At 38.9% G+C, this 14,693-nt stretch overlaps 1 protein-coding gene across 2 annotated transcripts in view; it reads right to left on the reverse strand.

Moving 5' to 3' along the window:
- Positions 1-551: 551 nt before the first annotated feature.
- The window catches only part of LOC117950025 (BMP/retinoic acid-inducible neural-specific protein 3-like), a 47,958-nt gene continuing 33,816 nt past the window's right edge, over positions 552-14,693 (reverse strand). For both annotated transcript variants that reach the window (XM_034880680.1, XM_034880679.1), the window contains exons 5-8: positions 12,537-12,642; positions 11,860-12,096; positions 7,868-8,090; positions 552-2,278 (exon numbers count right to left, since the gene is read on the reverse strand). In XM_034880680.1, coding sequence (XP_034736571.1) covers positions 1,162-2,278; positions 7,868-8,090; positions 11,860-12,096; positions 12,537-12,642 — 1,683 coding nt within the window. In that variant the 3' untranslated portion in view covers positions 552-1,161. The remainder of the gene's footprint in view (positions 2,279-7,867; positions 8,091-11,859; positions 12,097-12,536; positions 12,643-14,693) is intronic.

Consider the following 14,693-nt stretch of genomic DNA (forward strand, 5'->3'; position numbering starts at 1 on the left):
CCTCGAGGAGTTAACAGACCCAGATAAATTAAAAAAAAAGCATAGAATAACTGGAACATCCAGGCTTGTGTCAAATCCTTGACAATAGGGTCGAGAAAACTCAGCTGTTGATTACTAGAAACAGGGCCCATATAGTCTTCACTGCAGACATTTGACATGCCATCGCAGGAAAAGCAGAGGTGATATTTCTAACCTTAAGAAAATGCTTGAGTCAAGTTCCAGTGCCTCTGTAATCTGCATGCTGTCACACTCTAACACCCAAATGTAATGGACTCTATGTTAATGGCAATAATTCCATCTGCTGTGAAACACTGTGTCATAAGTATCTCTTGCATGAAAAGTAAACAATCTATAGACCACACATAAAAATGTTTTTATTTAGTGTATTAACAAATTGTATTATACATTTTATTGACAGTTTTTTTGTTTTTTTTGTTTCACAAACAACAGCATTATAAAAATAAAAGCACATGTAACATAAATTGTGATCATGGTGTCATTTTTTCTCAGCAAATCTGGAGTAATACAGCATCTATTTATTGATTTTGTTGATTTTTTTTTCTAAAAAAATGTACAGTACACTTTAAAAAATGAGTGAGTTTATTGTTGAATGGGAAGCTAAAAACATTGAGGTGCCCAACGTGTGCCAGGTTAAAACGGAAGGCCTTGATACTAAACAGGGGAAATAAATGGGATGGGAAAAGTACAAACAAAAAAACATGCTGGTGTTGAAATGTTTATATCTGTGAGATGATTACATTGCTTGGGTAATACTTCATCAGCAAAAGCTTTTGTTTACGTATGTGAGCGATTTCAAATTTGTGCAACCTACAAACGTCAGCACACGTTTCACGGCAACATATCAGTGGTGATATAGTTTTAAATTTATATCATTAACTGTCAAAGTTATTATTTTCACCAGGAGAGGGGGGAAAAAAAAGCTATGAGGCAAGTTTGGTGAAATCCTCCTTAATTCTACAATGTTGTACAAATTTATACGAAAAGCTGACATGAGAATCTCAAACGCACTCTGGACATCCATGACGACAATGAAAATGTCCCCCAAATGTCCCTCGCTTGGCTCCAGAATTGCTCTTAACCATCCTCAGGCTTGTGTGATAACTGCTCTGCCATCTGTGCACCTGGCCGCCCGCCCACTTATTAGCTACATAATTTGGTTGTTTCATATTCCATTGAGTTGGGCTGCTTGGCACTGAAAGTCTGCAGCGCTGCCTGGATCCTGGCAACGTCCGTGGTGGACAGTTTGAGCCGGTGCCGCAGCAAACAAGAGAAGAAGTCCAGAGGCTGAGCTCCAGGGGGGGAAAGCCTGTTGACCCGATCCCGGATCTCCAGCAGCTGCAGCAGGGCAGAGTCCTGCGATCCCTGAGTATATGGGTAGTCGAGCTGTAAAATCAAATCCTGGATCGCATCCGGGTCAAAGTGCATACCATAGCCATACACCTGGATGCTATTGATCTTCATGTAGCCTAGATTTCGCCCCGGTTCCAGGTACTCCAAAGGTTCATAATATGCAGTTCCGTTCCCTGTACTTGAGGGCCCTCTGATCCGGCTACGTAGGTAAAAGTGGACTGTCTCAAAAAATGTTTTCCACTTGTTGCCCAAAGTCAAAGTCCAGTTATAACAGTCATAGGGAAGGTCTAATTTAGTCCTCTCCCAGTCTGGGTAGTTGTTCTGGTCAATGGGCATGATCCAACTCTCCGAGTGGCTGCCTCCAAACGGATTGATATACACAGACAGCATGGGGTCTAGAGTGCTGTTCTTGGTAAGGCAGATCTGTAGAGACATCCCCAGGAGCATGTGAACATGGTTTGACTTGTATTTATTACTTTTCAGCGTCAGCAGCATCCTCTTCCTCCATGACGGGTCAAACCAGTTATTCAGCCTGACGTCGTTGCTGACAAAGATGCCGTGGATGCTGATGCGGTTGTCACGTTTCTGCAAAAGGTAGCGCAGCTCCAGGTCCTGCAGGTCCGTCTCGAAGCCGATGTAGTGATCGGTGGAGTCGGGAACCTCGTTGCGACACACGCCCTGGCTCAGCATGTAACCCTGGTTACATGTGGCACAGCGGGAGCGGTTCTCGTAAGAGCAAGAGGCGCAGGAGGTGCCCTCGCCCATCGTGCAGGGGATCACACCCTGGCAGGGGGGGTGCTCATAGGGGCAGGAGCAGCTTCTGGTCTTCTCAAGGTAGGAGCCGATGTGGTTGTTTTCACTGCAGTACATGATAGAGAGGATGTAGTTCAGCCAGTAGCTGTATGGCCTGCAACAGAAAAAGAGCAGTATTGAAGATTTACTTTTACATTTCCAGGAAAAAGCCATTCTCAACAGTTCTTCGCAACGGTAAACAACAACTGCCTCCCAGCTAGCAAGCTGCATGATTAAAACGGCAAGATTTGAAGAAAATTTGGATAATGCAATAAGGCACGCCTACTTGGTTCTTTTGGTGAATAATTGTAAAGATTTGCAAGGAATCTGTTTATGGCATTTACTTTCCCACTGGGACGTTTATTGGGATTGCTATGGACGAAGTGCGTCCGGAACTTAGCGCCGCCCAAGACGGTTGTGATTGGTTTTATGAAATGAAAACAACCCAGCGCTGTAGAGATAGGTCTGACAGTACAGGACTACTCCTCTATTTAATAAAAATGTTTTTTTGAAAAAGAGTCAATTTTGCACAGAAAAATGTGAAAGAAATGATTGTCATGTGGGGAATGGCCGCATAGAAGCTATTTTGAGTTCTTTAAATGGGACTTATATATAAATACAATAGGTATCATAGTTTCATTTGCTCTTTAAATATTAATTAAACATAAAGTTGTTACATTTAACTATTTTGGAGGCTGTGGACGTACTTCATTAATGTCTTTACTGGGTTAATGGACTGAGGATGGGAATAGGATTCTGTATTTGGTTTTGGAGGAATCTGAACCAGTGGAGTCGGTATTCGGCCAAACACCAAAAATCTGGATTCAGATCATCCCTAATCATCACAGACATATACACAAACAAATAATCTTTCTCATTAATAACCACTATTGCTCCAACTAAGGCAGAATATAATGTTTCATATATAATCCCACTTTATGAAGCTAATATTTCTTGTCCTGGTCCTTTATGAACTTAGTTTAACATCATAAATGATATCCATGTAGAATATCTGATTTTAACATCAGGATCTGTATTCTTGATAGAGGATTCAATCTAAAGAAATAATTGAGAGTCAGTGACTAGGACTACGTTATATAAGTAAGAATTTCCATGTTTAATTTATTCTGGGACACAACTCTAATGGTAAATCAAAATTCCTGAGATTGTTTATGAGGAATAGAAGCAGCTGGATTGCATGACAAGAATATAATGGCCCAAATCAGTCTTTCGCTTTCCTTGCTCACATCTGTCACATTTCTGAATCCCCTTTTGTTCCCCGGCAGAGTTAACAATTTTGTCATTGTGATCATATGCAGCTGCTAAATTAATTTAGCAGACAATGATGCATGTATAAGTAATTTAAATTAAAAAAAAAACATATTTTTGAAGGAAAAAAACATTAGCCCTAACGGTTGTTTGGATACATAATAGCTGGGCTGCATAGTGTGTGCGGCACTGGGAATTTTAACTGTAGCTCAAAGTCATTAAAATGCAGCCAAGTTTACCCAGTTATGAAATATATGAGGCATATTTCAGCAATTCTAAGGTCTACCTATTTGGAGCGCCAGGAAATAATCAATATGCAAGAATCACACTGAAATGGCAAAGTTAGTGTGATAATGTCATACTACTGTATGCTATGTGTGATAATGGTAAATTGTATACATGCAGGTAACATTTTTAAGGCAGTTGCACGTTTTATTCAAGGTCCAGTATGTAACGTGTTTAGTTGCTCATTATCAAAATCAGTGATGCCGTTCACAAACCTGTCCTTTTTCCTGAATATTTACCACCACTAAGTATTCCTATTAGCTTGAAATGTTACATTTCTATTTGCATGAACTGGGGTGGACGCTCCATATCAATGCACCATCTTTAAATACGTAAGCCGTTAGGGGAAATACAGGATATACTGGGCCGCCTTCCGCGTTTTCACTGTCACATGATAAACTCGCAGGTGCTGCTAATCTGCTAATGGGTATCGTCGCTTCCCGGCCCCGGAAAGTTTGAAAAAGGAAACATGGGGGACTACACATGTTCAAAATTCTAATTTCCAGAACAGGAGTCTTCTTCTTTGCCCTGAAAAAGAAAAAGGATACTGAAAAGAGCAAAAGACCGGCGTTTGAAGCGTGAAGGCTACCGTAGCTGTAAAACGTACTTTGAACTATGTAGCATGAGAGAGTTGATTGCGATATCCGATCTCAACGCTAGTTGGGAGACATTCCTACACATCGGGCCTTTAAGCATGCAATACCGTTACGATGTAATTGTGTATGTTAATGAGAAATCTTACAAAATAAATGAATGTCAGTTTTTGCTGTATGTATTAAGCATTGGGGATAAAGAAGAAAAGCATAGGCATATTTTTTTCATTCACAAGGCTAATTGACAAATTTTTGGGGGGTTTGGTTTTTGTGACCAGCATCATGTGGAGCCAAGTCTATACAGAAACACAAGCGCTGTGAACCAACAAGCCACTTTAATACGATTTATTCCAACATCACAGAGAGTGTAGCCATTGTGTGTAGCAGTGGGTGACATGGATGAAAAAGTAAAGGAGCAAAAGAAATGTTCTCAAAATTAAAATCTGGGGCTTTTTTGTTAAAAGACTGTTGTTACAATGTGTTAACAGTGTTAACAGTATCCAGCTTCTCTGAAACTCATCAGTTAGAGTCAGTTGTGCATATCTCACCTCCAGAGTGGAGGCTGTGCACAGCAAGAGAGAAGAAGCTGTCCCGCCGTCATTAAGCGCATTGTGTCAGCAGGACATGTAAACTGTCATGGAGACGCAGTGTGCAATACGGGCCAAGAGAAGCTGGGTGTTCACTCTGCAATCTGTTCATTGTCTGTCTTCTCATTTCATACTGATCAATGCATCACACAAACTTTCTCCTTCTGCTACGGATTCAGTTTTCACTAGTCAGCTGCACCAGGTTTTTCTCCACAAAAGATGTGCTCCATTTTTTCTATTAAAAGCAATACTGTTGTTGTTTTGTGCTCCATCACTGATATACGAACACCTTGTATTCTCAGACAGCAGCTCAAAAGCAAAAACAAGCAAACTGTCCTCATCTTCCAAGACTGTACTAGAAAGTAACAATGTAAACTCCAAAATTGAATTCTGGCATTAAGTTTTCTTTTTCTTCATCTGACATAGACCATGATGCTTCAGTACACATATCATATATATATATATATATATATATATACATATATATATATATATATATATATATATATATATATATATGATATGTGTACTGAATATATATTTCATTAAAAAAATAAGAAACATAGAATCCACCATGGACTAGGTCATTACGTATATTAATACAATTACTTACTAAACAATTATTTAAAAACGCACGTTTGTCCGAGTCACAAATGGAATTTACTACTGTTTTGGGGCAGATTTTTTTAATTCAAAGTTTTTAAATGATATACCATAATGAAAATATTTGTATGCAGAGAAACATATGATATTCCAATCAAAGAAGGGACTGCATCTTTTTTCTTCATCTTTTTTCAACTAGTGGGCATTGAACCTCACTTATATAAAACACCACAAACTCTTCAATTCTTTTGAGAACACCAGGTTATATCACAGGAAGATCCAAAATATCCAGTTTAAGTATTTACTTTCATCCTCATTAATGCGGTTACTGCTCTCCCTAAATTTCATCCAGATACTGTCCAACGGAAGTTTTGACAACTACTCAATAGGTTCAGTGCAGTTGTCCCTTATTTATGGATTTATCTCCACATATCTTAATATTAACTGATTGTATCATCTAATTTCATGTCATTTGTTATTAGTTACTGCTTCAGTACTGACCAGTATGCCATCCTACAGTTAGTCTTTATGCCTTCTACTGGCATTACTCCTTCAAAATAAAAGTAACAACCTTTTTTTTTTTAACTAACAGGACCTATACTGTAATAACACAGCCTTAAGACAATAATTGAAATTAATAAACAAAGAAACAGATTTGTAAAGTGTACTGGACCATAAAATTGGCCAGTTACAATATGTGAAAAACTATAATTAAATAGCTCAACAAAGATCCATGATTGACTTGAGTTATGGAAATGTGAGAGATTAGTTAAACTATAAAGACCCATTGCCAGGATTATTTTTGTAAACGGATAAAATCACAGCCTCCTTAATGACTAATACTGACTCATTCAGTCATATTGCACTGGACTGGAGCAGCAGAACCATTTAAAGTCAGGAGAAATAGGCAGGGGGGCGTGTGGGAAACAAAGAGGTTGTGTGAAAGATGACAGGGTGTTGCACTGCTGCGCTTTTGTCTCGTGTTGTGGTGCTGAGAGTTCTGCTAAACTAACGTTGTAATGCATCTTTTAATTAGCACCTCTCTCGCTCTCTGTCTCTGACTGTTTGGCTGTAGTCTCACACCATGTGTGACTAATAAAACACGGCTGCAGATTTTACACCTGTCTTTCCCTGACATTAAATTTCAAATGCAGTTTCCTCTGTAGCAGGAGCCGGTCTACAGTCATAACTCAGCTGCATAGACTATTAAAATAACCGTTCCCTTCTCCATTATTTTGCGCATTGAAACCTCCTTAACTGCCTTAAAATACATATTTCATGAGAGGAAACTGTCAATTTTCACCTGTGCCGCTTTTCTTTCATTTAAGTGGTGTTTAAAACCTTGGTTCAGTCTAATAGTAAATAAGGACAAACACAGTTTTAATGTTCAGTGCCTGAAAAAGGGATCTACAGTAGTCCTAGTAGTAAATATCCCATAACAGTGTGCACCAACTCTGTGGTTCACTGGCTATTGTGCTCTACGCTAAAACTGTATAAAGGCTATAAAAAAGCAGAACATTAGAATTTGTAGCAGCTCCAAGTTTAACAATACATATTGTGCATGTACAGTACCTAAGATTTGATAGGTGAATGATACAATGCTGGTATAAAGAATAAACAGTATTATATTCTTTCAGGAGGTGAATGTGGTGGGCAATGAGAGACTGTAGCTGCAGCTATAAATCACATTGCAAAGGAGAAATATTTAGTTTCTTACCTGAAATAACTCCTAAAATAAGCCTGGTTGCATTAACTGTACTGAATAAATCATGTTTCTTTTTTTTAATAAATTTAGAGTCTGCAGACTATATGCCATTTTTTTCTGTGAAAAACAGAACACTAGATAAAATTAAGGGACATGGAAAACTTTTTTGTCTATGATTTCATCATGGGCTAGATAACCAACAAGAAAATCTCCCAAACTTAGCATATTCTTTTAAAATGCTGCAAACTTTAATTTCACAGGAGGATGGCTTCGATTTTCTGAATGTAAAGAAGACCTGGGCTGGGGAGTACAGCCGAGTCATCAGGTGTGACACTATAGCTCCCTTCAGTAGGACCTTCGTTGAATATCAAAGCATTAATACATTGTGTGCATTATTAGCATATTGCATAGTTGAGGAGATAACAAAGCGCTGCGCACAGAGTTGGCTGAAGAAAGGAAATGAGCAGTGCCGTTCACAGCTTGCTTGAAAGGACTTGTGATGTGGCTGCAGGCTTTGGAATTATTGCTTATTTTTGCACACACACACACACACACACACACACACACACACACACACACACACACGCACACACACACACACTAAACTACTTCCACGTCTGTATTAACAGAAGAGTCAGCAGGAATACTTATCTACTTCTCACCTCTCCCTCATCATAATGATTTTAGGCGGCGTTCGACACCTCTTGCTGAGGGTGAAGAGCTTGTTGACGATGCGTCTGGCTTTACTCAGAAGCTGCTGAGTGCTGAGCTCCAGCTGCTTGTAGCGCTGGTGAATGGACGGCTCCATCTTCCAGAAGTATTGGATGGCGGACGTGTTGAGGGCGTAGAACGTGGGAAGCCTTCGGACAAAGTTCTGAAACTCATCTGAAAGGCAAGGAGAGATGCACAATGAGTGTTGAACACTTCTCCAAGTCAGGCCAAACTAACTCTCTCACTTCCTTACAAATATTTGGTTAATTTAATCAGACCAAATGGGAGAATCACTTTGCCGCTGACACATAGGGCTCAAGAGCTGCTGGGCAAACTGGAAGAGATACTGTTTGACGCACACGCTAATGGAAAAAGACAGAGCTGAAGAGGTTGGGGCAAGGTTTTTTTTCTTCCACTAATGAACAGCCAGCATTTTCAGGGCTATTTCTGCTGATCTGTCTGTGTGGGAAAAATGATGGACAAAGAGCACAGAGGACAATACATGGCAGTCCTTCAGAGCTGCACGACAGATTCCATTTCCAAGGCATTCAATACCAATATCATCATCACTGTACTCATGATTGGTTGCATGGGAAACCGATGTGATGCGCAACACTGATGAGAAAATGACTCCACTGTTTGTAATTAGTTATCGTTATCTTGATAATACAGCATCTGATTAGAAAACCAATTAAGTGTCAATGACTTCCCTGGTGATTAGGCAAGGTGTATTACATGTTCCCATGAAATGAATACGATGATTAAACAGCTTGTAATAAAATATATTAAAAGGCTATGTGTGGGTGCTTTGGGTGGCCTACATTTTAAAATGAGAGACAGAGATTCCACATGGTCAGTTAAGGTGTTGCCTTTTGACATATTACTGTAATTTGTATTACATTTCATAAGGGGTTTAATTGATAATATCTTTTGGATCAATAACCCCCCTAAAAAGACAATGACCCAAAAGGCATTGGTTGTTCTCTAAACACTTTCTATCCACTGTCTGTGGCACCAAGCAACACGCCCATTTGTTTCTACTAAAGATTTAAATATTTATATATCAAAATGTGGTCATACTTGAGTCATACTTCAATAAAAAAAGAGGGGGGCTTGGGATTGGGGTGCAATGCAAAAGGACAAAGAGCTGCAATGAAAAGTATGAAAAGGTAATTACAATTAAAAACAAAAAAGTAAGAATAAGGGGAAGAAAATGAAACAACATTGAAACCTGACAGTGCCCTATCAAGGTGAAAATTATTTAAAATGGACACCTTTGATTTCCTCCTCGTTTTTCAACACGTGTTAAATGTATATGATCATTGTAAATTGACTGTGTATTTCCATGTTGATTACTTTACACTGAGGAGAAGATATTGAGCAACACAAGGAACACTAAAGCAATCTGTTCATAATGTTGAGTTTCCTCTGGAAGAGGGGAAATTGCAAGTGTCTGCTGATTATTTTATCACCAAGACAACACCTTATCCCAGGAAACCCGCTCTCTGCCCACCGTAATTATCTTGTCTGCTGCTGAACCCAGGAAAGGTTCAGTGCTCCCCCTTTGTTGTATGATTTCAAAAATAGATGACAGCGTCATATTCGGAGGTGCACAAGTACAGACACATTCTGGGCACTAGGAGAAAATTATGTGTTTCAAGGGGCTTAATTGGCAGGTTCTTCGTAAATTGCTAAATTAAGAGTTGACAATTGTTAAATAATGCACCTTTGTTGCCTGTTTAATTTTGAGCAAATGTAATTTAATTTGAAAGCTACAGAGCCCCGGAGGTGACATAAAAAAAATAAAAATAAAGAACGTTTTTTTGTTTAAACAAAGAAAAAAAATTACTTTTACCAGGGACAAACACTTTTGCAAGATATTGACCTTGTTATGCGAGATCTTGACATTGACATGAAGGCAAAAAAATACTTAGCCACTTAAATGAGGTTGCAGTTCCTTATTTTACCAGCATGACACATCCCCAGTAGGCTACATGTTTCTATCATTTATTTATTTATTTATGTATTTTCATTCTTTTTTATTTTTCCTCCATGAAAGTCCAGATATTGAGTTTGAAACTCAAGTTTAGTGTTTTTCCCCAGTACTTATAAAAATTTTTTTTTTTCTTTTTCTCTCCATGTCACCTCCAAGGCTCTGTAGAAAACAAATAAAATAACATAACAAAAACATATTGCACCCTACAGGCAGTAAACCTTAGACGTCTTTCTATTTCAATATAACATTATGAATATGACTACTGTATTTGTCTCACCGAAAGGTTAAGACCACCACGAAACCGTGGGAGGAAATGTACAGCTTTCAACAATTAAGACATTGATCCAGCCATATAATATTTATAGTCTCCTTGTTAAGCAGCGAGTCATGATTAGTAATCTCTTCGCCGCTGATGTTAGTTTTTCTCTGTGTATTAGATCAAATACACAAGTGGATCCCCCAGGGTTTTGAGGGAACTATCTTTCTTTATTTAATACAACACTGTAACTGCAGTTCTTAGGGCACCTTGCTGCTTAAGTTATTTCCAGCTGTGTGCTAACCAAGTTGCCATCAGTACAGAAGCATGTAGCCGGTAAATAACACACTCAGCCAGCAAGGAACACAGCTAAAGGCAGGGCTGGGGACGACTTAAACAGCTAGATGCCCTCGGGCCTGTGGATGCAGCTCACAGTTTCATTAATGACGGGAACACTGGAACCGAGCTATGTTGGAACATTTAGAAAAGAAGTAACACACTGTGAATGTGAAGCATCTGAATTCCTATTCAAGGTGTGCCTATATTTATTAATAAAATCAACTTGCAAAAAGCTTATTTGGAAGCTTGTATAATCTATTTTTTTTTTAAATATCCTGAGCACAATAGCTAGCTGATGTGCCTGTTTTTGCCATGTTAACCAGCTGACATTAAATAAGGCTAACTGCTCAAATGGCAACAACTGAGCTGTGATGTGTCACATCACAGGTTACATCATGGGCTGCTAACAGATTACAGAAACTGTGTTTCTGGTGTGTGACAGCTTTGCCTAGAGAACTGTAAAACCTTCATTTGACTGAATCACTGTTGACCCAGTCACATTACTGTACATGCTACCCTTTCATTTTCTGGACATGAGATTTGCACCAGGCAATTTTCTGCAAACAAACAGGCTCAAATGGCAGCAAAAGATAGTTGTTTCCATGGCGAAGTAGAGGGTTCGGTGATTTGACAACGCACACTGTGAGATTACAGATTTGTCAATTGTTAGAGGTTTTCCTACACCGTTTTTACTGAGTCAGCTATGCAATTAATATCTCTAGAGTAACACAGCAATCAGCATTTAGTTTAGCAAAAAATAATCATAAATTAGTTACTTGTGGTTATATATATACACAGTATACATGTATACACAGTATATATATGTCATATATATAAATATATAAACAGTTTATATCATACATATATGTGATGTAGAAAAAAAAATATATATACATATATATAGGACTATATTTTGTTTACCCCCATTGCTATGTTTTGTGACATCAGCTGCAACAAAGTCATGTCAAATGATAGGAACTGTGTTCCAGTGAAAACCCACCAAAGAGACAAAGATGTAAATGTGCTTGACATTAACATTATGATGATTTATGTAATACATTATAGGCTTGAACTGCACCTAAAAGTAGGAAAATGTAAGTCATTTCAGTTAATATGCATGAGATGCTCCTCTCTGTTGTTTTTTGGAATAATATAGCAAGATGCTACTTCAACAATTGCTCCGTTGTGTATTGTTGAAATCCCCTCACAAAGATTGGATGTAATTGCCCCTTTTTCATGGGTTTTAGGCCTTTCTTTTCTTTGCCCATCGGCTCCTCTAACAATAGGGCCTAATTTGCTGTCAGTGGGAGGGTCACAGCCATTGAATGAGTGCAAAAACAGAACACACTGACCTGACTCCTCAAAGTCTTGGTTGGCCCTGTTCCAGGAATCTCTGATTTCAAGCACACTGGCTTCCATAGCCCTAAGATCCACCTTGGGGCAATTACACTGTGGGTAGTCGACGGCGCACTGGCACCAGCAGTCATTGTCCCGGCACACAAACTGGCCCTCCTCATTACAAGCAATGTAGCTGAGAGCTGCCTGCACAAACCTGGTCCTTAGGTACTCTGGCAGTATGGCCTGAAGACCTGAGGCAAGGACAAAAACAGGACAAAAACATGGAAATGTCAAATGGATGAATAAAGAACGAGCTGTACGCACTTTAGGTATTGCAGGAAATGTGAATTGATGGCTGTTGTATGCTAGATCTAAGAAGCGCTGAAAGCCGGCACTTATTTTCCTTTTTTTGTTTCTTGCCACACTTCACATTTGCTTGGCTTCACATGCAATGTGCTGAAATTCACTTAAAGTTTTATTTTTACTCCACAGTTCTGCTACTTTTGTTCTGAATCATTACGGTCTGCAATTCACTTCAAAACTCTGCAAGCATGCATGGCAAAAAAAGCAAAAGAGTGATTGAAGCTAAATTCGTTCTGACACTCTCATGCTGTAGTTATAAGCTTGCCAGAGAACAGACACTGTGACAATTCCATCAGAAATTGGGGGAGTTCAATTATGGATGGCCAACCTTGCAAATGAATCTTGTTTTCAGGACTCTGAACCAAAACGGAGCTGACAGAGTCGAGGTTGTCATAGTTACTGCATCCGAGAGGGCCCGTCCTTGTTTCAATCACCTAAAGGGAGAAACACAGAGGCACATAACAATCATCCATACTGAGACAGAAACCCACTAATGGCATTACATATACAGATAAGTCGGAGACAAAGAGAGAGAAAGGAAAAAGAAAGAAAGAAAGTTGGAGAGCACCTGAATAAATGCCCTGCAGAACAAAATTAAAAACAACCTTTCTCTTGACTATCTATTCTAAGAAAAAAAAATATATATATATATATATATATATATATATATATATATATATACACACACACACACACACACACACACTGTATATCACGCATCCATTGTGCAAATCATAAATAGGACAACAACTCTGTGAGGTAGTGGGCTGGAAACTGAGTTGTGATAAGGATCACTGGAGGAAAGCATAATGAGTATGTTGTGGTGTCATCTATCAAATCCATATTTATATTGTGTTTCCTATTACAATGCCCCTTGACACCCATAACATGCTACACTATATTGTGATGCGAGTGTAAGCATGTTATATTCAATTATATACGCACCTGAGGATTCATTTAATTGCTCGGTACAATATTTTACATGAGGTATGCAATATTGTTACAGGATTACACAGACTGAAATGTGATGAGAGGATTGGCGAACCAACCACCTCGTCCTTCATATGTTGCTTAATGGAGTACTCCACCAATAAACCTGCACCAAATTTTGACTACACCCTTACTGATTTTTCTTTATCTTTAACATCTCCTACAAAGACACAGCAACTTTGATATATCTAAAGCCATTGTCAGAAGCTCATTAATTTTAATGTTTTAATTTTCCCTTATGAATAATTAGAATGTCCTTCCACAATAAGCATCCTATGTTGTAATATGTCATTGCAGGTAGCTTCTAGTACATTTGAAGTTAATTATGATATTCTGAGGTAAAAAAACAAGTTACTGGCGGCTGCGGGATTACGTTTATGGAACTTTCAAGATCATTTTTAACAGTATGTTTTTTTCCCGCTTTTCTGTGGCACACAACACAAAGCTCTGCTGAAGGTGTAGATGGGAGATCACATTCTGTACATTGGATTTTCTTTTGCAATTTAGGTGATTCTATGGCAAAATGAAGACAGACCTACAATAAGGTTACTATTGTCAGTAGGTGTTAACACTTCAGTAATGTCAAAGTCACCCTTTTTTCATTCTCTTTATGAGAGTGCAGTTCTTACAATGGCAGTCTGACAATGTGATGACGGGGTGAAAAGTGGAGGGCGGGCATGGGTAATTTTGTGGGAGGTGTAAAGTCTCCATGTGAGAATAAATGACACCCCGAGTTAGCTACCGAAACTTGGAGGATACCAAATCACTACAGCTGAAGAGGAAAAAGAACCCATTTGGTAAGCAAGAGTTTCCCTTGTCCCTGGAGAACTCTTGTATAAATCTAGGAAACGGTTCAGTCACATGAAGTGAAGTGCCAAACAAGTTGGCAGGAGTTGTTGGTTTGGCGCTGAGAGAGGGTTATCTACCAGACGCTGGTAGACACTCTATGCATCATTATGGCATTTTTATATGTCTGACAATCTGTCACACAACAGCTATGTGTAAGTAATTAGCAATAAAACATTTTTTTTTACTTCTTTAAGGATTTTCAATGAGACAGCTAAGAACCACAAAGAAGCACTGCAAAGATGGTCTGGTCGTGAGTGCTCTGTCATGGGAATGTTGGAAGCACCAGTTGGAGACGAAGGAGGGGGGGCGACCTGGTTTTAGACACCTATTCTGAGTCAGGTTAATTAACTCAGCCATGTAGGAGTAGGAGAAGAACGAAATTGAGTAATGAGTTGTTGTAGGTAGATGTCGCCAGCGGCCGTAGGAAGGTGTGTAACCGGAAGGAAGAATCAGACGTTGAGTTTTAAGTTAAGAGGGGAATGTTTATTTCTCCCAATTAAGGCAAAGGTAAAATACATAATAAAAAATATCAAAAAGGATAATAATAATCTTTAGTATCTTTAATCTAATTTAGGAGTTCCTCAAAGTGCTCCTTCCACCGCTCTATAACCTCCCCAGTTGAGTTCAACAGCGTCCCATCCTTACT

This window comes from Etheostoma cragini, chromosome 9 (genome assembly GCF_013103735.1).
Source record: "Etheostoma cragini isolate CJK2018 chromosome 9, CSU_Ecrag_1.0, whole genome shotgun sequence".
Lineage (NCBI taxonomy): Eukaryota > Metazoa > Chordata > Actinopteri > Perciformes > Percidae > Etheostoma > Etheostoma cragini.